The following is a 23511-nucleotide window of genomic DNA, read 5'->3' as shown; positions in this document are numbered from 1 at the left end:
AAAAGATGTCATTGTCATGAGCTCTTTTAGGCTCCTAACGACATAGGTTTGAAAAAAGCTTTGAAAAAAATTTACAGATATTGAATAAACACAATAAGTAAGGATAGAGAAAATTTTAATAACACAAATTTGCTCTTTTACCCTACTCACCACCCTTCCCTAACACCTACCATCCCTATGCCTCCAGCTTTTCTCTCACATCACAAAAACTGGCATCTTTTTCCCCAAGATTTCTTCTCCTTGTCTGGTGTCTCAGGGTAAGTCTATCACTTTTGAAGGCAAAATTTCCAGTTCTTCATCAAATACAACCCCTTCCCTGCTAGGGGGGAAAGGGAGTAAGAAAACACTTTATTAAGAAAGAACCCACCTGAAAAAATCAATTCAAGTTTAAAATAAATCATTATTCACACAGGACTAGTTTTTATCTCATCTCCTTAGTATTTCAGAGAAGAAGTTTTAAATTTAAATCAGTAAGAAGATAATTATACATTATAATTTTATAATATGCTCATTATTCACATTATTTGTCTTTCTAAAGATGAAAATGAATGCAGGACCAAGCCAGGAATCTGTGAAAATGGGCGTTGTGTTAACACTATTGGGAGCTATAGGTGCGAGTGTAATGAAGGGTTTCAGTCCAGTTCCTCAGGCACTGAATGCCTTGGTAAGTTGATATATGCGTATATTTTACTTGGTAAATAAAACATCTGTTTGATGATGTCATCATAGAAGAGCTGCACATATATATGCTTGTCTGCTAAACAAACCTCCCAATCTGAGTCATCCAAATACCTCTTCCTTTAGGTACACACTTACTAAAATGACGTATTTGTCCATGTGCGTTGTTTGCACATCTATGTGTAATATAAATAACCATCTTAGAACAGTCTTCCCCAAATTGATATTAATTAAAGTCTATGGAAACTGTGAGTTTGGTAAAACTTACATCAGGGGATGATTTAATTCCGAAAGAAAATATTTGTGATATGAGGTAAGCTCTGCTGTATTAATGATATTAAAGGTCATATTTTAAAAATGCAATAATGGCCAATTTTTACTTTATGGTACAGAAAACTGTTTTAGAAAATATTTTCTTGTGGAAAATATAAATCTCAAACATCATGTTGTATTATAATGTATATGTTGTAAACCATTTTGGTTAATTATGAGCAGGTGTAAAAGTATGAAATCCTAGAACTGTAGGCAAACAAAGAAGAAGAGAACTCATCGTTTGGCATGGTGTGAAAACAGCATGTTTCAGCTACATCAGATTTTTCTCAGAATGGTGTCATCTGCTTTAATTCTAGAAAATTGCTAGTCAAGAAAATGTATTTTGTGTTTTGTTGTCTTCAGTCTAGAGCAGGGGTAGTCAACCTTTTTATACCTACCGCCCACTTTTGTATCTCTGTTAGTAGTAAAATTTTCTAACCGCCCACTGGTTCCACAGTAATGGTGATTTATAAAGTAGGGAAGTAACTTTACTTTATAAAATTTATAAAGCAGAGTTACAGCAAGTTAAAACATATGATAATAGTTACTTACCAAGTACTTATGTCATATTTTCACTAAGTTTGGCAGAATAAATCTTTATAAAACAACTTACTATAGTTAAATCTACCTTTTTATTTATACTTTGGTATAACCTTCAGCCTTTTTGGACATAAAATACATAGAAAGTGTACTTTTCTTTTTTGTATTGTTAACAGTTTCACTAGGATGGTTCATAAAACCATATGAAAGAGTTCTTTAAAAATAAATAAATAAAATTTTTTTGCCTGTCTACATCAGAGAAATCCCTTTCTTTGTACTAAAAATATCTACTTAGTCAAAATGTTTGACCACTCTGTTAGATGTAGAAAATATGAGAGATTAGATTAAATAGGTACCAAATTTATAACATAGTCTAGCATTTGCTTTTCAAAAATAAATTCTGATATTTATTTGTTTGTTTAAGGGTAAATAGATTAATTTGATTTTCCTTTTATTTGGATTCTATAAGAATGGTAGTTTACTATTATTAGTTGCTGATGGATTGAAGAAAAAAATCCACTTCTAAAATATAGTGTCACTTTTTGTCAAATTTAATAAACTGTCTATAGTGATAGAGCATTCTATGAACTTAACCTTCAATAAAACATTACAGTTGTTAAACTGTCTTAAACAGTATGATTGTTCATATAAAAGAGTATTTACCTCGTTAAGTTATTGCTAGGAAGGAAAGTATTGATTGTCCTATTTAATTTGAAGTTCAAGCTAATGAAGTGTCAGTTTCATGCCATTGATCCATTGATGCCTATTGACTACGCTGTCATTTCAGACAACCGACAGGGACTCTGCTTTGCAGAGGTATTGCAGACGATGTGTCAGATGGCATCCAGCAGCCGCAATCTTGTCACCAAGTCAGAATGCTGCTGTGATGGGGGGCGAGGCTGGGGTCACCAGTGTGAGCTTTGCCCACTTCCTGGCACTGCCCAGTACAAAAAGATATGTCCTCATGGCCCAGGATACACCACTGATGGAAGAGGTAAGGAGTTGAGGAAATTTCATGCATGTTATCAATACAGTGAACATTCATTCAGATTTGTTTGAAGGAAAAGTGAGAAAATTGATACAACAATACTAATGGCTAAAATATGTCTATGTATGTGTATGTTTGTATATGCTTTTTTGCTAATGCTTTCAAGACTTTAAAAGATGCCATCTTCATATCCAGTCTAAGAGAGGTAGAATTTATTATTACCGTATTCCCATTTTAACAGATGAGAAAACTAAAGCACAAGCTAAGGTACAAGTAGTTTTCCCAAGATCACATCCATTTTAAGAGATGGACCCAGGAATGGGACATATCTGTCTGACCCCAAAGGCCAGGCTTATAACCCCCAAACTCTACTTACTTAAATAAATGTAGCTTATTTATTTTAGTATGCACCAGAAATTATTTTGTTTGTAACATATTTACAAACCAGCAATTCTTGTAATTGATTGGTAGTTTCCATTTTTTTGTACAATCAACTTAATGTCCTGAAAAAATACCACTTTCCTTTATTACTATACAGATTCTCAACCCTGTGTCTGATTATTTGCTAATAAAACCCTTTCTTGCGAGTCTAATGCAAGTGCAGATTTGAGGCCAGTCCATGGGAAATTATCACAAATTCATAATTAGTTGAGCTTCACAAAGGTAACTTTCTAGATCCACCCAAAATAATTCATACTTAAATTGCAAAATGAGTAAAAGTTAAGTAGGGCTTTCAGCACAGTCTTTGTTTGTTTATCTCCTCCCATCACTTCAAATTATCTTTTTATCCCTTCCATGTTGCCAATCACCTGAATGATAGAAGAGGCACTTAGCACTATGATGAATGTTGGTTGTTGGTTCTCTCATGCCAGTTTCTTAATTTCTCTTGGTTTTTAACCAGCTTGGTCCTCAAATATGGATTAGTTTCTATTTGTTTTTGGTTTGGTTTCGGCCCACAGATATTGATGAATGTAAGGTTATGCCAAACCTCTGCACCAATGGTCAGTGCATCAATACCATGGGCTCCTTCCGGTGCTTCTGCAAGGTTGGCTACACCACAGACATCAGCGGGACATCGTGTGTAGGTAAGGCAAGTCATCACTATGTCTGGGAGCTTGTCAGCTGCTGTTTCCTGAGTCCCTGTGATGCCACTCTTTCCATAATGTGGTTCTTAGTATCATTGTAGTTGTCCAAGGCCTTGTTCAGGGGTGTGGGACACAGTGTTGTTCAATTCATCAAAAAGTCCTGTCAGGGAAACAGAAAAGTTACAAAAAATAAACTTTCAACATTTTACATTTTAAGGTAAGATGTATAAATGACACTTGTCAGTTTTTGATAAAAGAAAAGGACTTTTGGTTGTGGATGTGTGTGTGTTTGCATATAAAGAGAGACTGCTTTGTTCTTGTTTCTCATTGCTGTTCTTTGCATAAAATCTACCAATTAAGCATTCTCTATAATTTCCAGTTACAGAGCAGTTTCAGTATGGAAACCTACATTTTTCTTTTTTTAATTTAATTTTTTATTGTCTCATTCACACCATTCTCTCACAGGTTGGGGGTATGGGTGACTTGCATTCATTGAGGCAAATACTTGCCAAAGTATTCAACTTTGTTTTTATTGAAGAAGAAAAAATCTTTTCTCCTTCATATTTCATCAACTTAACATGAATTTCACTAACGTGCCTATTTCGGTAACAAGCACACCTGGCATGGAAAGGTTAAGAAAAGCTGGATTGACTCATAGTAAACATTTGTCTCACTTGGTTAGACATGAAAGTAACAGAGAATAGGCCATTGATCACGAGCTTCCAGCATTCTGTGGGCATCGATCAATATGTTTTGCAGAGGAAATGGAGATTGCTGTCAGTCAGAGTCAGGCAGAAGAAAGGTGGTGTGTTCAGATGGGGACTGTTGAAGGAGGGCTTTAACAAAGGAACTGTCTATAAAGGAAGGGGTGGGCAGCATGTGCAGAAACCACAGGGGACAGTGCTGTGTTCTGGGGCTGCAGCACTTTTGGGCCCAAAACAAGGAAGAAGAGGTTGCTGGAACCTAAAAGGACAAAGTTGTGCCCAGAGGGCTGCCTGGGAGGAGCTGTGGGCTCTGATGAAATGACTCAGCCCAGCCCACCTTGCTGGGAGGGAGTTGAGGAGACAAGGACCAGCCAGAAAACAGAGGGCAAGAGAGCAGTTTCCTGGGGGTGGACTAAGGGAAGGGCTGGACCTGGAAGGGCAAGTGGGAGGTTTCCAGTACAAACCATGACCTCACAAGATACTGAGAGGAGAGTCAGCCCAGGAAGTTTAAGAGAAATTCTGCTACATCTCCGTGTCAAAATAAAAAATTTAAAACTCTTACTTTTAAGTTTATGGTTCTCAAATTGTAAACCAAAGTACATTAATCTAAAGAATTGAGTGGGTTTTTTTTAACCCAGTCATCTGTCAGGTTCTATATTTGTCCAAGATCTGCAGATTGGTGCACAAAGTAAACCAGTACATTGCGTGAGTACAACTCGTTCTGTGCATCATTTCTCTCGGGCTGTTTTCCATTTTAAGTTGAAGAGGAAAAGCTAAAAGCATGAAGTGAGAATACGGAGAGAGGAAAGAAGCTGGTTGTTTCTTTTAACCAAGAATTTAATCTTCACATCACTTCCACTTAGATCTTGATGAATGTTCCCAGTCCCCAAAACCATGCAATTTCATCTGCAAGAACAGTGAGGGGAGTTACCAGTGCTCGTGCCCACGGGGGTATGTTCTGCAAGAGGACGGGAAGACGTGCAAAGGTGAGTGTAGAGTCTCTGGAGTTTGTGACCCTGGTCTGTTTCTCTCCGTTCAGATTCAAGTTCAGCTGATCAGGAGTTATACCGTGTATGCCTCCTTCATCACAGCTCATCTTCTTAGGGACCGTTGTATTACTCATAGAAAATTCTAATAAGGGACACATGGTAGGAGGCAAGGAGAATGTAAACCCAAGTTGCTCTAAGAAGCAAACCACACAAATTTAAAAATAAATAAAATTCAACAAAAACAAATTTATTTTGGTGAGGGAAGAGAGGGAGACAAATAAAATTAAAATCAGATTTCTGTTTGTTTCTTATCTAAGATTTTATTACTGCAAGCTATCTTTATTACATAATTTCTGCCCAAGACTGAAAATGAATTGGTAAATTTAAATTTTTTGCTTAGGTAGTATTAAAAAACAATTATCAAACTAAATTAGATGATTAAAATAGGTCCAATACTATACTCATCTAGTCAATTTTATATTAAATCTCAGCAGTATGAAATCAATGGACTGAGGAAATTCTGTCTATAAATTTTTGAAGTACAGATTATTCTCAAGAAAATGAAATTTTATTTCCAAGAAATAAAATAAATAAATAAAATAGCAAGCAGTATTATTCTCACGTATCTATCTCACAAACCTTTATGAGTCAGTCTAATTTTGAACATTGTTTACAAATGAATGCAACTAAAGTGTGTATGTTTTTAAGCTTTAAAATAATGAATTAGTCTTGTTTATAACTTATATTGCTTTGTAAATGTATTTAAATATATTTTCCCATCTTAAGTTCCAATCTAACCAAAATCGCATTTTGAGTTTTTTGCTAGTGCAGTCCAACTGTTAATTCTCTTCGTGACTAGAATTGCAGATGCTGTCTTTTGTGTCCTCTGGTATTTATGATGGTGTCTTCATTTGGATGCTGAGAACCTGACTCAATGTTTGTGTTAATTCTCTTATCAGTTTACAGATTCTGTTTTATTTTTATTTAACCCCCTCCTTTAATAGGAATAAGTGACCAGCCATGTACTAATGTACTAACTGTGCATTAAATGCAGGAATTACAACCTTTATATATTAACTCTGAGAGCAGTTCATGGAAACCACAGTGACACGTTCATTTAATTTCTTATTTTAAGAAGACTATGTTATGTATCACCTTCCTCATCCTAAGAGAGTAGCCCATAATATTTATGCTGCTTAAGTATGTGAAAAGAAACTGCTTGTCATAGGCATATGGAAGTCTATAAAGCTTCCAGCAAAAACATCAACAAAGTATTCCCAACAGAACATACACATCTGTGGCCTCACGACACAGGATGCACAGGCAGATAGCACGGCTCTGATTTTCATGGACTTCTCTCTCGTTTCAGACCTTGATGAATGTCAGACCAAACAGCACAACTGCCAGTTCCTCTGTGTCAACACGCTGGGAGGTTTCACCTGTAAATGTCCACCTGGTTTCACCCAGCATCACACTGCGTGCATTGGTAAGACAAACTACAAATGGGACATTGTCCAAACTTTTGATAATTGTGTAAAACTTGTACTTAAAATGGTAATGTTTCAGTACTTACAGTTAGAACCAATTCCTCATAATTAATGCTCTAAAAGTGTTGCTAATAATATAGAATTTTCCCCCCTTAGGAACAATATTCAAAGGGAAAAAAGCACTATGTAGTCTGAGCACACATACACAGTAGGCATATCCCAAACGTGCCTTTATATTGCATCTAAATATAACCATGTGTGTTCAGATAAGATAGGACTAAGGTTCACTATAATTTAGACCATGCTAATGAACACACTGGGTTTACATTAGAAGGCTCACATATGTTAAGGGACTTTCAGTCAAGTTATCAAAAACCATGTCCTCAATCAACCTAAAATAGTGCTCTAATTTCAGATCTCTTGAAATAAACTTTGTCTTAGCACTTTGCCTTTAAATACAGTGAATCCTGGCATACATGTCCCTAAAATGCTGTTTTCACATTGTGAAACTTAGGCTTTCATATTTCAGTTTTCACTTCATGTAATGAAATTTGAGTCAGGTAATCATTGGGAGGCTTGTTCCTCTCCTCCTTCATGCTTTGCCAGACAACAATGAATGCGGGTCCCAGCCTTCCCTCTGTGGAGCAAAGGGCATCTGTCAGAACACCCCTGGGAGTTTCAGCTGCGAATGCCAAAGAGGGTTCTCGCTTGATGCCACTGGACTCAACTGTGAAGGTGGGTTTTTTTGCTCTAAGCCCCTTAATCCGATACAGCATACTATTTTCTGTCTACTTCCAAGCCACTAAATGTGAAATATTGATCATCTCAAAAGAAGAAAAAAGTACTTAACAAATTAAAACACAGCAATTGGTTTTTGTTCATAAGTCTTCATACATTATTTTGGGGGCAGAGACAACTTTAATGTGATGAAATAAAATTTGGTGAGAACTAATTGGCTTTTAAAGTAACTACATTAATGACTTAATTATTGAACTAAAAAAGATTTCTGTACCTAATATGGTTTACCGTAGTATACGAGTACACTAGGAGAAAAAGAAAAAGGACGTTTGTTCTATGATACCTAAATGTGTAAAAGTTAAGTTTAAGAAAAAGGGCCAGTCTGGCCTGTGGTAGCGCAGTGGATAAAACATCAGCCTGTTGCTGGTTCAAATCCCCAGGCTTGCCTGGTTAAGGCACATATGGGAGTTGATGCTTCCTGTTCCTCCCCCTTCTCTCTCACTTCTCTCTCTCTCTCTCTCTCTCTCTCTCTCTCTCTCTCTCTCTCTCTCCTCTCTAACATGAATAAATAAAATCTTTTTTAAGAAAAAGAGCCAGTTATTATTAGAGACTTGGAGAAATACACCGAAAGCACTTGGGGAAACAGATGGCTGTTTTTCTGTTGTTTAGTCTAAGACTCCAATTCACCCTCTTTTCTAGAAAGGGCATTTCTCTAAAGTCTACCCTGCAGTAGCTATTTCCTATGAAGGCCAAGAAAAATTTCCAGTGGAAATAAAATAAAAATCTGCCTGTGGTTCTCCAGTATTTCCATTGTAGGATAAATGTATTAGGATTGGTCTCTTTTATAAAACACCCATACCAGAGATTATGAGACTATATACAACACTTCTATATTTTATATAATATTGTAATTTGTGTTTTACTGATTTTAGTCACCCCTTACTTATTCTTAGAAATTTATGATCATGAATTCTAAAAATATATTGAAAGTTTTTAAGATACTCCTTATAAGAATTATAGAGATTTATGTGTATCTAATTTGCCACCAAAAAAAATTCAGTTTAAAATTTTTCATTTTAATATTTTATATTTGAAGTCATTGAGACTTTGAAAGTATTCTGAACATACAGCTGCTGGACATGTGTGAGCTCAGCTTGTGACTATTCACATACGATACCATTTATTAATTATCCATATAAATTTGTTACATACACATCAGACATGCCAATTTTATTTCACTTTTTATGGGTAGATTTCAAAGCCTCAACTGTCACTCCAAAAGAGTATGCACGTATGAACAAAGAAATTATTCCATATGTGTAATAATACCATTTTGTGTCTAAAAATAAAATTTGCCTCTAGTTACTCTTGAATGATAAAGAAATTTTATGTGCAAAACAATTATATTTTTATAGCTATCTCTGTAGTGCTTCTATCTTCCTGACAATGATGATTACGTGTCAGTCACTTTTGAATCTACTAGAATATGTAATGCAAATATATTTAAACCAAATAAATCAGACCATATGCAAGTTAATCCATCCAAAATGCACAACACGCTGTGGTCGACTTGCTGCAATCAAATGCTAGAGCACTGACGTAGCATGGTCTGGAGGACAGTATAAGAATGCAGTCTTAGAACCATTCCTTGTACCGCCACTGACTAGTGACCACGTGACTTGGAAAAACCACCACCTCTCTGTGCGTTCTGTTTGTTTGTTCCCCATAGAGTAGTTAGTGCAGGCTGTGTTTGGAGTATATTTAAGAATAGTAGGGAAAGGTTACCTAAAGACCTTGCCGGGCTTGTTTTTACAGATGTCGATGAGTGTGATGGAAACCATAGGTGCCAGCACGGCTGCCAGAACATCCTGGGAGGCTACAGATGCGGCTGCCCTCAAGGGTACATTCAGCACTACCAGTGGAATCAGTGCGTCGGTGAGCACTCACCTCTTACGTAGCATCTGCTTTTCTCACCGCAAAGTATCTTTAAAGTAAAATGAACACATAATAAAAAGTTGACATGTCAAGATAGCCTTTGAATCCTGGAACTTAAAAAAACAGTGCTTAGGATTGATGCATAGGGGTCCATTATATTAGTCTCTATACTTGTGTACGTTTCAAAATACCCACAGTGAGAATGTGGTCTTAAGTACCTGAAAGGTAACTCAACTTAAAGCTTATATAATTGTAATTTTCTGCTAGATATAATTTCAAGTTTCTAAAGATGATGTCAAGAATCATCGTCTTCTTTTGCCAAGGTCAGTGGCTTTTTATCAGTAATGTAGTATCTTTAGATTTGGGGTTGAAGGCTTACCCATTCATCCCCCTCATACAAATCTAAAGGAATTCAGATCGACTTCATAGGGGCTGCCCATCTGAGCTGTCCCGCCACACAGATGTAACGAAGGGGCTGAAGTATTCTAAGGTAGAAATAGTACCCAGTTACAGAAAAGTCTATTAAAAATGCCACAGACAGAAGTGTCTGTAAAATAAACTTAGTAGGCACTTCTCTCTGTTTCTTGCATTGATAATAAGTCCTGGAAATTCTCCTTTAAAGGAGAGATTGATCAAAAAGAATACTCTTGGCCCTGGCCGGTTGGCTCAGCGGTAGAGCGTCGGCCTGGTGTGCGGGGGACCCGGGTTCGATTCCCGGCCAGGGCACATAGGAGAAGCGCCCATTTGCTTCTCCACCCCGCCCCCCTCCTTCCTCTCTGTCTCTCTCTTCCTCTTCTGCAGCCAAGGCTCCATTGGAGCAAAGATGGCCCGGGCGCTGGGGATGGCTCCTTGGCCTCTGCCCCAGGTGCTAGAGTGGCTCTGGTCGCGGCAGAGTGACGCCCCGGAGGGGCAGAGCATCGCCCCTGGTGGGTGTGCCGGGTGGATCCCGGTCTGGCGCATGCGGGAGTCTGTCTGACTGTCTCTCCCCGTTTCCAGCTTCGGAAAAATACAAAAAGAAAAAAAAAAGAATACTCTTCTGTATTTGAGTAACCAACTAACTTACTTAGCTGCCTAATTTCTTGTTTCCATGTGAATGCACTTCATAGGCATACCACCCAACACATTGTGGCACCGGATGCTAGCATAACTGAGCAGAAGGAACAGCGGAAGTCACAACTAATCTGTGACCATGTGCCACGTCAAAGACAGGCGCTTTGCCACACCATGAGCACATACTCATAGGGGTAACTGCAAAAACTCTTAATGATCAAGAAGTTAAGGACAGAGTTTTAAAGGATTATCAAAGTGATGAGTTAGGCTGTCAATCAAAATAATTTCATAACTTTAATTTCCTTTTTCTCTTCATAGGAAAATAACAGGTTGCAAAAGTCCATATGCCCTGATTTCTTGATTCATAAAGAGAGGCAAAGTGTAGCCACATTCTTCAGATTATAGAGCTGTGATGGCAAACCTTTTTATAAAAACCACCCCCTTTTGCAGTGCTGGTCAACCTGGTCCCTGCCGCCCACTAGTGGGCATTCCAGCTTTCATGATGGAATATGCTGTTGGTAGCAGAGCAACCAAACAGCGCCACGATTGGCCCACCATGAAAGCTGGAATGCCCACTAGTGGGCGGGAGGGACCAGGTTGACCAGCACTGCAAAAGGGGGTGGTTTTATAAAAAGGTTCGCCATCGCGGTTATAGAGAGAAGTACTCTTTTAGATAGCTATTAAAACAGTGTGAAACACTTTTATTATATTGAATTGTTTATGAAATATGATGCCCAAGAGTTTATTTAGCAAATAAAATGGACTTGTTTGTACAAGTTAATTCTGTAAAACTAAATGCAAAAGAAAGACCCCCAATATTTCACACATGTCAGCTTATATTAGAAATCTTGTTTTAAAGGCAATTATAAGTAGAAACAGGAACATGTATGGAGAATCAGCTCAATTTCCAAGTTTTTAAGTTCCCTGAAGTTTCTGTCCGTAAACATCTAGTGCAAAAATAGCTACAGAAGTTTTTACTAAATTTGGTCTGACTTAAAATGAAGACTGTGTGGTATACCCCAGGTCCCCTTTGTGGGACCCTTGGAGTGGGCACCTCAGCAAGACAGTCACCCCAAGACATCCCACGCTGGAGTCCAGCCAGAAGCCAGGTGCTCTCTAATCAGGAGGGGACCCTTTGGACAGAAGGATAAATGGTTTCAAAGATGAGATCAAAACTAAAGACACATAAGCAGCTATTCCCAACTGTAAGTATTCATTTGTGAGCTTATCTGCTAAAACGGGCACCTCTAAGCAGGTCCCCAAGTGAGTACAATGCAGCAGAGATTTATTTGAAAGGTTCTAGATGTTTTCTGGGGGTTGATTTTTTTGTTTTTTTTTGGGGGGGGTTGTAACAGAGGGAGACAGAGACACAAATAGGGACAGACAGACAGGAAGGAAGAGAGAAGCATCAATTCTTTGTTGCGACACCTTAGTTGTTCATTGATTGCTTTCTCATATGTGCCTTGACTGGGGGACTACAGCAGACTGAGTAACCCCTTGCTCAAGCCAGCGACCTTGGGCTCAAGCTGACGAGCCTTGCTCAAACCAGATGAGCCCACGCTAAAGCTGGTGACCTCGAGGTTTCAAACCTGGGTCCTCCACATCCCAGTCCACTGCGCCACCACCTGGTCAGGCTGAAAAGTTCTAATCTCGATGATTTCGTGCAAAGTTGAGGAACCCAGCTGATCTCTAATAAAATTGCTGACTTTTCTTGCCTTGAATCTACACAACACAGTTGAAATTTTAACTCAAATACATAGCAGTCATAGGATTAAACAACTCATCAGGAACTAATAAGAGCAATAAGTTAGCAAAAAAAACAAGAATTATGACAAAATGCAAATTAAAAGGCACAAATCATTTTTTATTTGTCACTGTATGTGTATGTCTTCAGTCATTCATATGACTGAGGGGAGATACAGAATGAACTATTTCAGACAGATATATTGGGGTCTCCTACTAAAGGAACAGAACTGTTAATGTATCAAATAATTTAAGTACTTTTTATTGTAAACCTACAATGTTATTAGTACTACTTTTTTTTGTGACAGAGACATAGAGACAAAGAAAGGGACAGACAGACAGGAAGGGGGAGAGATGAGACGCATTAATCCTTCCTTAGTTGTTCATTGATTGCTTTCTCATATGTACCTTGAATGGGGGGGAGAGGTTACAGCAGAGCAAGTGACCCGTTGCTCAAGCCAGTGACCTTGGGCTCAAGCCAGCAACCTTGGGCTTCAAGCTGGCAATCTTTGAGCTCAAGCCAGCAACCATGGGGTCATGTCTATGATCTCACATTTAAGCCAGTGACCCTGTGCTCAAGCTAGTGAGCCTGCACTCAAGCCAGATGAGCCTACACTCAAGCCGGCGACTTCAGGGTTTCAAGCCTGGGTCCTTTACATCCCAGTTTAATGCTCTATCCACTGTGCTGCTGCCTGGTCAGACAGTACTACTTTTGATTTAAGAAAAATGACAGTTCTTTGTTATAAGTGTTAATACTGAAAAAAGCTTTTGGCCCTGGCCGGTTGGCTTAGTGGATAAGAGCATCAACCCAACATGTGGATGTCCCAGTTTGATCCTCTGTTGGGCACACATGAGAAGTAACCATCTGCTTCTCTTCCCTTTCCTCTCTCCCTTCTCTCTCTCTTCCCCTCTCACAGCCCGTGGCTCTACTGGTTCGAGCATCGGCCCCAGGCACTGAGGATAGCTTGGTTGATTCAAATATCATCCCAAGATGGGGGTTGACAGGTGGATCCCAGTCTGGGCGCATGCAGGAGTCTGTCTCTCTATCTCCCCTTCTCTCACTTAAAAAAGAAAGAAAGAGCTTGACCAGGCGGTGGTGCAGTGGATAGAGCATCGGACTGAGATGTCAAAGACCCAGGTTCGAGACCCCAAGGTCACCAGCTTGAGTGCGGGCTCATCTGGTTTGAGCAAAAGCCCACCAGCTTGGACCCAAGGTCGTTGGCTCGAGCAAGGGGTTACTCGGTCTGCTGAAGGCCCACGGTCAAGGCACATATGAGAAGGCAATCAATGAACAACTAAGGTGTTGCAACGCGCAATGAAAAACTAATGATTGATGCTTCTCATCTCTCTCCGTTCTTGTCTGTCTGTCCCTATCTATCCCTCTCTCTAACTCACTCTCTGTAAAAAAAAAGAAAAAGAAAGAAAGAAAGAAAGAAAGAAAGAAAGAAAGAAAGAAAGAAAGAAAGAAAGAAAGAAAGAAAGAAAGAAAAAGGAAGAAAGGGGAAGGGGAAGGAAAGGGCTTTTAATTGAAATGAATACTTAAAACAATTTCCAGCCAGTTACCATAGAACATTTATCACATTCTAGTGCATAGGTTATACAGATGTGGTGACTTTCTCAAATATTTGTAAGCATCATAATTATTCAAATTTGAAAATAAGTGATTATTAGCATTTGCAAATGAAGAAAAATTATGTCTTAATATATGAAGCTTTTAGTTATTTAGTATTAGTAACTTCCAGTTGCCTCTATGGCTCTTCAAAATAATTCGAACATAGCTTGGTAAGGCTTGAGTCAATTCAAAGTATGTCTCACACAAGAACATATTTTAAAAGTCAAATTACATAAGTCTATAAAATTATACTATGATGTACATTTATAGCATATAAACATGAAATATATCATGGTGCTCCCAAAAAATAATATATACTGAAAATTTTTTTTGTCATTGGTATGTTAAATGAAATTTATTCAATTAATTGGTTTTGCCTCTAAGTTTTCTACTTAACAGAATGCCCAATACTATATTCATAGAAGTATCAGTTTGTTAAATTATAACCTAATTTGCATTCTCTGTTAGGAGAGAAACAGTGCATATAAATGTCAGATGTGATCATAAAAGCAGATGAGAATTGGTGGCAGAATCCCACCAATTCTGCCTATAGAAATAAAATAGCAGTTATATTTATGCGATAGGTAGCTTAGTTATTATGAATTTATTTAAATACTTCCTCCCCACAAAATGAAGGCTAAGAATTTGTACATATTAGATAATCATAGCATATTTTATATCCAGTGTTTAAGAATTCTGTATTTGGTGGTCTGATTTCATTCTGAAACTATAATCATGATACAAAAATGTGCCTGATGACATCTACCCTTTCAGTAACCTCTATGCGGTACTTAATGGAGTTTAATTTCCTGTCTGCATGGCTTCTTCACTAAGACCCCATCTGCATCTTCCACAATCTCCCTGAGCCATGCCTGCTCAGCGCCACCTCTAGCTGTGGTGCCCAAGCGCACACCCACTTGCAAACAGGCTCGTTTCCCTGCATGGCCTGAAACATACACTTGTCATATATTAAGTAAACAGACACACTACATTTCGCTGGAGTCACAAGAATTTGAAAGAATCTCCCATGGAACAGATGTGACTTGTGCCCAGGGTGAAATTTGAATTGTAATAAACCCCAAAGGAGTCAAGCCACATGCTATGTATCAACCAGACAGTTAAGAGCAAAGTTCTTATCTCCAAATTTAAAAGCACGATTACAGTCTTTTATATACACATAACTGACAGACACAGGCAACAGCGTGGCGATGGCCAGAGGGAAAGGTAAGGTGAGCACAGCTGGGGGGAAAGGGATGGAAAGAGACTTGGCTTTGGGCCGTGGGTGCAGACGCAGTGTGCAGGTGATGCTTTATTGAGTTGTACACTTGAAACCTGTATGGTTTTGCAAACCACTGTCATCCCAATAAATTCAATTAATAAAAATAGGTTAACTAATTAAACCTATCCCCAAAAATAAAAGAATAAACATGGGTAATCACAAACTAAAAAACAAACAAACAAAACATAAATAAAAGCACAATCAGGTTTTGAAAATGTAAAAATTATAAATGCAATAATATATAATAAGCCTGCGGTAGCATTTAAATTATAATGTTAGTCATTTAAGTTGGAAAGCCTGTGTCAGCTGATGGTTGGATGCACTCCATCTCAGGGCACAGTCTGCACCTAATGGTCCTCAAGCAATTAAAAGTTGATTGTTGGGCCCTGGCCAGTTGGCTCAGCAGTAGAGCATCGGCCTGGCGTGCGGGGTACCCGGGTTCGATTCCCGGCCAGGGCACATAGGAGAAGCGCTCATTTGCTTCTCCACCCCCCCCCCTTCCTCTCTGTCTCTCTCTTCCCCTCCCGCAGCCAAGGCTCCATTGGAGCAAAGATGGCTCGGGCGCTGGGGATGGCTCCTTGGCCTCTGCCCCAGGTGCTAGAGTGGCTCTGGTTGCGGCAGAGTGACGCCCCGGAGGGGCAGAGCATCGCCCCCTGGTGGGCAGAGCGTCACCCCTGGTGGGCGTGCCGGGTGGATCCCGGTCGGGCGCATGCAGGAGTCTGTCTGACTGTCTCTCCCCATTTCCAGCTTCAGAAAAATACAAAAAAAAAAAAGTTGATTGTTGGTTCAATAGACCTAATTAAATAATGTTTTTTCAATTATTTTTATGGCCCTGGCTGGTTGCTCTGTGGGTTAGAGCATCATCCCGAAACACCAAGGCTGTGGGTTCAATCCCCGGTCAGGGAACATGTGGGAAGAGGACAATGAATGCACAATTAAGTAGAACAAAAATGAATGCTTCTCCCTCTTCTTCCCTTTGTCTCTCTAAAATCAATCAATTTTAAAAAATAATATAATTATTTTCATGTACGGTAATTACATTTCTTATATATTTTGTCCACATATAGTGTAATGAGGGCTTTGAGAATTGCTGGGAGAATGCATACAAATACAGCTGTAGTGGAAGCTTTGTTTAAACTGAGGTGTCATTCACATCCCATACACTTCACCTTTGTAAAGTACATGTAGTTTTTAGTACAGTCTCACTAGAATGGGCAACCAGCAACACCACAACATTTCCAGCACCCCAGAAGGAAACTCCATCCCCATCGGGTGCCATTCTCCATTTCTTCCTCGCCACAGCCTCTAGCAACCAGTAATTTTCTGTCTGTGCACCTGGCTGAGATAGAGGCTGTAGAAGTAACCTGCTAAGAGAAGAGGGACTCCGTAGGCACACTGCAAATACCGGTACCAAAGGGCTGCTGACGTATTCATAAACAGCACAAACTGTATTTAAAAATGTTGGGCAGGCTTTTTTACAGCCCTAATGTAGGAGGATTTGGGTTTTGTCGTTTTATTATCTTTTATTTTCACATGCTTTGCAAATCGGCCATCTTCCTAAACATTTCTTAAATGCAGTTGTAGAGTTACTTCTCCTGTGAAATCCTAGGTACTCTGGGACTCTTCTTCATGTCGCTACCCCTTCCCCATGTAAAGAGTTTCTCACTTTGTGTTAATAGACGAGAACGAATGCTCCAATCCAAATGCCTGCGGCTCTGCTTCCTGCTACAACACCCTGGGGAGCTACAAGTGCGCCTGCCCCTCGGGCTTCTCCTTCGACCAGTTCTCCAGCACCTGCCATGACGTCAATGAGTGCTCCTCCTCCAAGAACCCCTGCAATTACGGCTGCTCCAACACGGAGGGCGGCTACCTCTGCGGCTGCCCGCCCGGGTACTACAGAGTGGGACAGGGGTAAGGCCGGCCCCCCTCCCGCACGCAGGAAAGCCAAGGCCGTCCAGCAGGGCCTGGTCTAACCCTGGCTTCCCTCCCCGAGTTCAGGCTGCCTGGCCACCTGGCACTGCAGGGGAGCGAATGGTGATTAGAAGCCCAGGAGACAAAAGCTTTGATTGCTGAGTGGATAGGAGAGAGAGGCACCAAGAAGGCATATGGATTCTATCCCTGTTACAGGATTACCTCCGTTCTGGTTTGCATAAGATTTGACCTTGTGTACAGATCCCACTCCTGCCCCACATAAAGGCCTGAATTGATTCAATCAGATCCCTCCAGGCCAAAGACTAGCAGATACTTAAAAATGCAGCTCACCTGTTGCCATAGACACCTGGGTTGTGAGGTATACGTGGAAATGGCTTCTCCCCAGATTTTTCTATGAATTTTGGCAGGTGCCAGCCCAGAGGTTGAGGAAGGAACTTGTCCTGCTCTGCTCCTCCAGCTTCATGTTATTGCGCAGAGGAGAGCTGTGTCATTGGTGTGGTACCGCTTTACCGAGGCCGGCTCCAACGGGCTGGGTTTCCTCCGGCCAGGCATGTTTTCCCTAGTGCAGCCTCCCAGGCCCTGGCGGCTGGGGCCGGGGGCTGGCCACCCCCCTTCCAGACAGCCTGGCAGCAGCACAGGAGATGGAAATTTAGGAGTCAGTCAGGGTCCTCTCGCTCGCAGAGAACAGGGTGTGAGACAGGCAGTGAGGGGATGGACTGTCTGTCCACCACTGCCACAGAGCAGTGCTTGAAACTAAAGGACTGGCCTAGACACGGGTCATTTAAAGCCATCTCTGACTCTTGCACCAAGCCAAACAGGAAGGAGTTCAGAAATCTCCACCATTATGGCAGAGGGCTTTGTTGTGAGCAACAGAACTTCTCTTAGCATTCATTCTCTTGAAAATTCATACTCTGCTTTTGCTTTTCCCAGTTAACTGCACTCAAGTGCTTCAATCTAATTAGGATTAAAAATTGGGGATGCCCCTAAAGCAGCGGTTCTCAACCTGTGGGTCGCGACCCCAGCGGGGGTCAAACGGCCAAAACACAGGGGTCGCCTAAAGCCATCGGAAAATACATATAATATGGCTTTAGGCGACCCCTGTGTTTTGGCCGTTCGACCCCCGCCGGGGTCGTGACCCACAGGTTGAGAACCGCTGCTCTAAAGGAAATCAAAACACTGATCTGAAAGGATATATGTGCCCCTATACTCATTGCAGGATTATTTACAATAGCCAAGATATGGAAACAACTTAGGTGTCCAGTGATAGATGAATAGATAAGGAAGGTGTGGGGTGTGTGTATATATGTGTGTGTGCGTTATTATACACCACGCACGGAGTGGAATATTAGGGATATTCCTCGTATAATTTGGGGGAAGGCTAGAGCTCACTCTCAGAAGAATTTTGCTATTCAAAATAAGGGAATAATCTCATTTATGAAGTGTTAAAAGTTTCAGAGAATATTAGCTTTTTATGTTTATGAGTTTAGAGCTTGCTTTGTTGGTTTCTTTTTTGTTTTATTTTTAATTCATTAGGATGACACGGTTCACCAAACCACACAGGTTTTGAGTGTACGACTCAATACTAACACCACACCATGTACCCCTCACCCCATGCAGTCTGTTGGTTTCTTATTTCTGAAAAGTCTTTGCTCTACCAATGGAAAACTATCGTCAAAGGTAGTGATCAAGTCTAACACCACCTTGCTTCTTGTCGCAAATAGCCACTGTGTCTCAGGAATGGGCTTTAACAAAGGGCAGCACCTGCCACTGGATGCAGAGGTGGACGAGGAAAACGCCCTGTCCCCAGAAGCCTGCTATGAATGCAAAATCAACGGCTACTCTAAGAAAGACAGCAGACAGAAGAGAAGTGTTCCTGAGCCCGAACCCACTGCTGTGAGTAAACCTCACTTTGCTCGGTTGCAGATTTTATCCATAGAAGTCGTGTAAATAACAGAGTACACACTCATGTACGTTTCAGGCTCCGTGAAGCTAGGACTATCTTTAAATGTCATGGCTAAATTTATGGACACTACATGGCAGAGACAAGTAATTTGAAGTTAGTTGATTATTAATTCAAAACATAAGGATGTGGGGGGTACTTTAGGGTTCATAGTTTCAGATCATATGTTTTACTTTTTTCATTTATACCAAAGGGGATAAGATATCCGCCTACGAAATACTGATGTTGAAAGATTCAAAAACACTGTTTTGAATTTGTCCAGTTCTGGTTTATACATCTGCAGTAAACTAGGCTGATTTTCATTTTCAGTAGGTAAGCCAACTAGGTCTCATACTCTGTGACATTTATAAGTTAGGTGTTCCTCCCATAAAAAATTTTATCTCCAAATAACTTGGTATTTTCTGAGGACCTGAAGATGTGAGTTGCCTGCTGCAGGGGTTTCTTGGTCGTAAATGGCCTTCAGCAGAGTGGTTAAAGGGACGGGCCATAGACTGCCAGGTTTTGAATATGTTCTCTGGCTCTCCCACTTGTTACTCATGTGACATGAGAATAAAAATACTTACTGCTAAAGGGTAACAGGTGGATTAATTGAGTTGATAGTGTGAGGTGCCTCGAACAGTGCCTGGCATATATATATATATATTAGCGAATGTCACTGAGTAATATCTAGAGATGTTGATGATTTTCCCAAAGATGAGGGATAGCACCACTCTCATCAGCTAACATTACTAACAAATTCTTCCACCAAAAAAACCTAGTCAACAGCTAACTGGCCATGTGAAGTGGGCAACTTGCTTCAGTTTTCTGGAGACTTTCTTCATCTGTGAAATGAGATTGTTCTAGTCAAAAGGTCTGTGATTCTATTTTATAATAATAAATAGACCACCATTACCTTTACCTTAAGTAGACTAAGGTATCTAACCGATTGAAATATGACAATTGAGATGTTTATCAAGTACCCTGAACTACAAATCCAGAAATTCTGTCTGTGAACCCTTCCCATCATGGTATTTGGGCTCTGAGTCTGTCTGAATGTGGGCGGGCGCTTCTGGGCCACTGCAAGGAAGTGCTTAACAGGTGCCCAATCAGAGCACTGGGCTTGGTTTGGTTTGGTTTGGTTTGTGTATGTGTTTGGGGTTTTTTGCATGTCTTACTAAAATAGCATCCTTAAACCTCCTATCCCTCTGAGTGAGTTTATCTGGTCCCTGCCCCACTGGCTTTTACCAAAGCTGCTCAAACCCCAGCCCTGCAGACTCAGCAGGTTCCTCCCTCCGCACTAATGGCCCTTAGTAAACACACTTCCACATCCACTTGTGGTTTGTGGGCCTTACAGCTCAAGCCAGGCCTTCGGAGTGCAGATCCCTCTGGGGACAGTCACTGCTGGATAACAGCTGCACTTCTTCTTTTGACCAGAAAAAAAAAAAGCAATTGTTTTCTAAATTGTATTTTTTTATTAATAAGCATGATATTCCAGAAACTCATTAAAAAAAAATAAACTTAAAATGTTAAGGCTGTGTGTAAGCTCAGCCTGTACCTTTACTCGGTTAAGGCAGAGAGTTATAGGACAAGCCCTGTGGAATTGACCTTTTCTCCCAACCAACAGGAAGCTACTGTCACCTCCTTCGCCAACACTACTCCTAAGGAAGTGGGGGAGGGGGAGCAGTAAGCTGCCACTGTGGCCGCAGCCCCAGCCCCCGGCCCCTTTGGAGGCTTCCCCTGGCGCTGTAGCAACTCTTCCTGCATCGTTTCCTGCTTTTCCTCCAGGTTGAGCAGATCAGCCTGGAGAGTGTCGACATGGACAGCCCCATGAGAATGAAGTTCAACGTCTCCGGCCTCGGCTCTAAGGAGCACATCCTGGAACTCATGCCCGCCATTGAGCCTCTCAACAACCACATCCGCTATGTCATCTCCCAAGGGAACGGCGACGGCATCTTCCGCATCCACCAGAGGAACGGGCTCAGCTACTTGCACACCGCCAAGAGAAAGCCGGTGCCCGGCACGTACACACTGGAAATCACTAGCATCCCTCTATACAGGAAGAAGGAGCTTAAGAAACTGGAAGACAGCAACGAGGACGACTACCTCCTAGGGGAGCTCGGTGAGGCTCTCAGAATGAGGCTGCAGATCCAACTCGATTAACACGTACAGACCTGGTTCCGGGCTCAAATCCCTGCACAGCCAGCCTTCAGAAGCCTTTGAAAATCAATGACTCGTTTGAAAGAGGAGAAAAAGACAACTTTTGTTTCTTTCCTCCCTGTCTCAGACTTCAGAATGTTGACCCTCACAGGGAGGGATAATTTAGACTCTGGTGTGGCCAAAGATTTGAGTACAAAGGCAACCGTGGTTACTGTATTTTTTATATAACTTCACTTTAAAATATATTAAAAAAAAAAACTAAATGTTCAAGAGATCAGCATATGGCACTAAATGCACAAAAATAATGTGAGCTTTTTTTTTTCCTGTTAGCAGTCTGTAACACTTTGGGTATTTTGCTATAGTTGCTAAGTAAAAAAAAAATATAGATGTTTATTTATTTTTAATGCAGTAATATATGGAGAAATGAACAAACTATGTAACAAAAAGGGAAACTCACTTGTTTTTCTTTAGATTTATAAATTTGAGCTATTTCTTTTAGAGGTGCTTTTTAAAAATTCAGTAGATTCAAGAGATGTTTCCTTTGGTTTTCTGCCAGTCATCCAACTGGTACACATCTGATTATTTTTAAAAAAGCCTCACAGAGCTGAATGGGCAGTGTAATCAATAATTTAAAAAGACGGAAATGTCATTACATCCTTTGTGAAGGAGACCAAAGCCAGAGCAGCTCACTGTGACGATATCTCACATCACCGGACACACCAGGCAACGAAGATGAAGCACAACACTGTAGCAAAATACCTTGACTGCTTGTGAGACCAGTAGCGTTGCAGGCCAAACCGTACTGTATTTCCTTCTCATAACCTCAAGGAAGCACGTGTGCTCCCCACGACACCTCATTCTTACCCAGGGTGTGCTGCGTACTTGTGGTACTATAGGCAGCTGAAGAACCGCCATTCCTTTGACAAGGAACACCTGGCGTTCTGTAGTGTTTGGTGCTGTCTTAGATTAATGGTGCATTTACTATGTTCAAGCTATTTCAGGATTGCCATATGTGCAAACAAATCATGCAGTACAGCCAAGGAATATATGTTGTTGTTTTTTTTAAATCCATTTTTTTAGAATTTTCATTAATACTGTAGTTATACACCATATGCCTCGTTTTATCATAGCCTATTGTGTATGAAAGATGTTTGTACAATGAATTGATGTTTAGTTTGCTTTAGTCATTTTAAAAGATATTGTACCAGAATGTGCTATATAATAAGAGTACGTGTCCATGTTCTTCTCAACCCAAGAACCTGTCCCTGGACCAGTGACCAAACCTCATATGTGAAATGGCCAAAGCACATGCAGGCTCCGGGTTGTTCCTCCCACACCTGTGCTGACCAAAGATTAGTAACCTGTTATATCCACTTTGGGGTTCTTTTGTTCTGTTTTGTTTTGTTTTAATAACTAAAGAGAGAAACAGTGTAAATTTGTAATCAAGTGTTTGTGAGGAAAAACTTATGGTTTTGGGTCTTGTTTGTTTTTGTAGGTCTATGTATCAAATATGACACTTTTCTTGCAATAAAGCTTATTTTGGGGTAGTTTTCTGGTTGAGCGTTTTACGGGACTACAACCCCAAAAAAAGTGTTGCTTTTGTGGGAGGGGCTGTGTGAAAGAAAGTACCAGAAGGAGAGCCAGACATGCTTACAAGAAAACAAGGGAATGTTATCAAACCTGTGACACACTGTGAGCAGCCATGTTTAACACACTTACAATTGAAAGTTGTGTTCCAATAGGACACAATCACATGGTTATTTGTTCACTTGTGAACAGAGTCTAAGTCTCCTAGGACCTACCTTTTAGAGACCTCAGACTCCACTTCATCCTTACCTATGCTTTGAGTGCCATTGTATTAATGATACCGCCAGTCCATAGACAGGTGCCAGCCCACCATAGATTGCATGCCAGACTGTGAAAGACTTAATCACCTTGACGCTCCAACAGGGTCTGTGAAAATCACTACCCTACACTACCTGTGAGGAAGTCAAACATTCTCTGAGTCTTCCTTCTTTAGGGTTTTCCTGAACTATAGTTTTCAAACAAAAGTATGATACATAGCAGGTGTACCTTAGGCCAAAGGTATCTTCACCCAAAATGTTCCAAAGCTTCCTATCTCTTACAGTGGTTATGCACTTTCCTCAGTGGAGAAGTGGCTAGAGATGACAAATTATTTAACACCAACTCTCTTCTGATGCACTGTTGAGATGAGTTCAGAAACCACCTAGAAGTTAATTCGATACAAGGTTTGAGAAATTGTGTGCTTAAATTTTTTGTCCAAGGAATAGGAAAACAAGGAAATACTATGACTGATCCTAATGCTGTTCTTTGCCTATCAGA

The 23511-nt window shown here is 40.4% G+C and overlaps 1 protein-coding gene across 1 annotated transcript in view; it reads left to right on the top strand.

The window, feature by feature from the left end:
* Nucleotides 1–21171, top strand: part of FBN2 (fibrillin 2) — a 286570-nt gene extending 265399 nt beyond the window's left edge. Inside the window, exons 56-65 of the mRNA XM_066276820.1 lie at nucleotides 539–664; nucleotides 2318–2524; nucleotides 3478–3603; nucleotides 5171–5293; nucleotides 6666–6782; nucleotides 7390–7518; nucleotides 9337–9456; nucleotides 16820–17051; nucleotides 18794–18965; nucleotides 20797–21171. Coding sequence (XP_066132917.1) covers nucleotides 539–664; nucleotides 2318–2524; nucleotides 3478–3603; nucleotides 5171–5293; nucleotides 6666–6782; nucleotides 7390–7518; nucleotides 9337–9456; nucleotides 16820–17051; nucleotides 18794–18965; nucleotides 20797–21171 — 1727 coding nt within the window. The remainder of the gene's footprint in view (nucleotides 1–538; nucleotides 665–2317; nucleotides 2525–3477; nucleotides 3604–5170; nucleotides 5294–6665; nucleotides 6783–7389; nucleotides 7519–9336; nucleotides 9457–16819; nucleotides 17052–18793; nucleotides 18966–20796) is intronic.
* Nucleotides 21172–23511: the final 2340 nt, after the last annotated feature.

This window comes from Saccopteryx bilineata, chromosome 4 (genome assembly GCF_036850765.1).
Source record: "Saccopteryx bilineata isolate mSacBil1 chromosome 4, mSacBil1_pri_phased_curated, whole genome shotgun sequence".
Taxonomy (NCBI): Eukaryota; Metazoa; Chordata; class Mammalia; order Chiroptera; family Emballonuridae; genus Saccopteryx; species Saccopteryx bilineata.
Note: the sequence above shows the minus strand (reverse complement) of the source record. Positions and strands in the feature narration are given on the sequence as shown.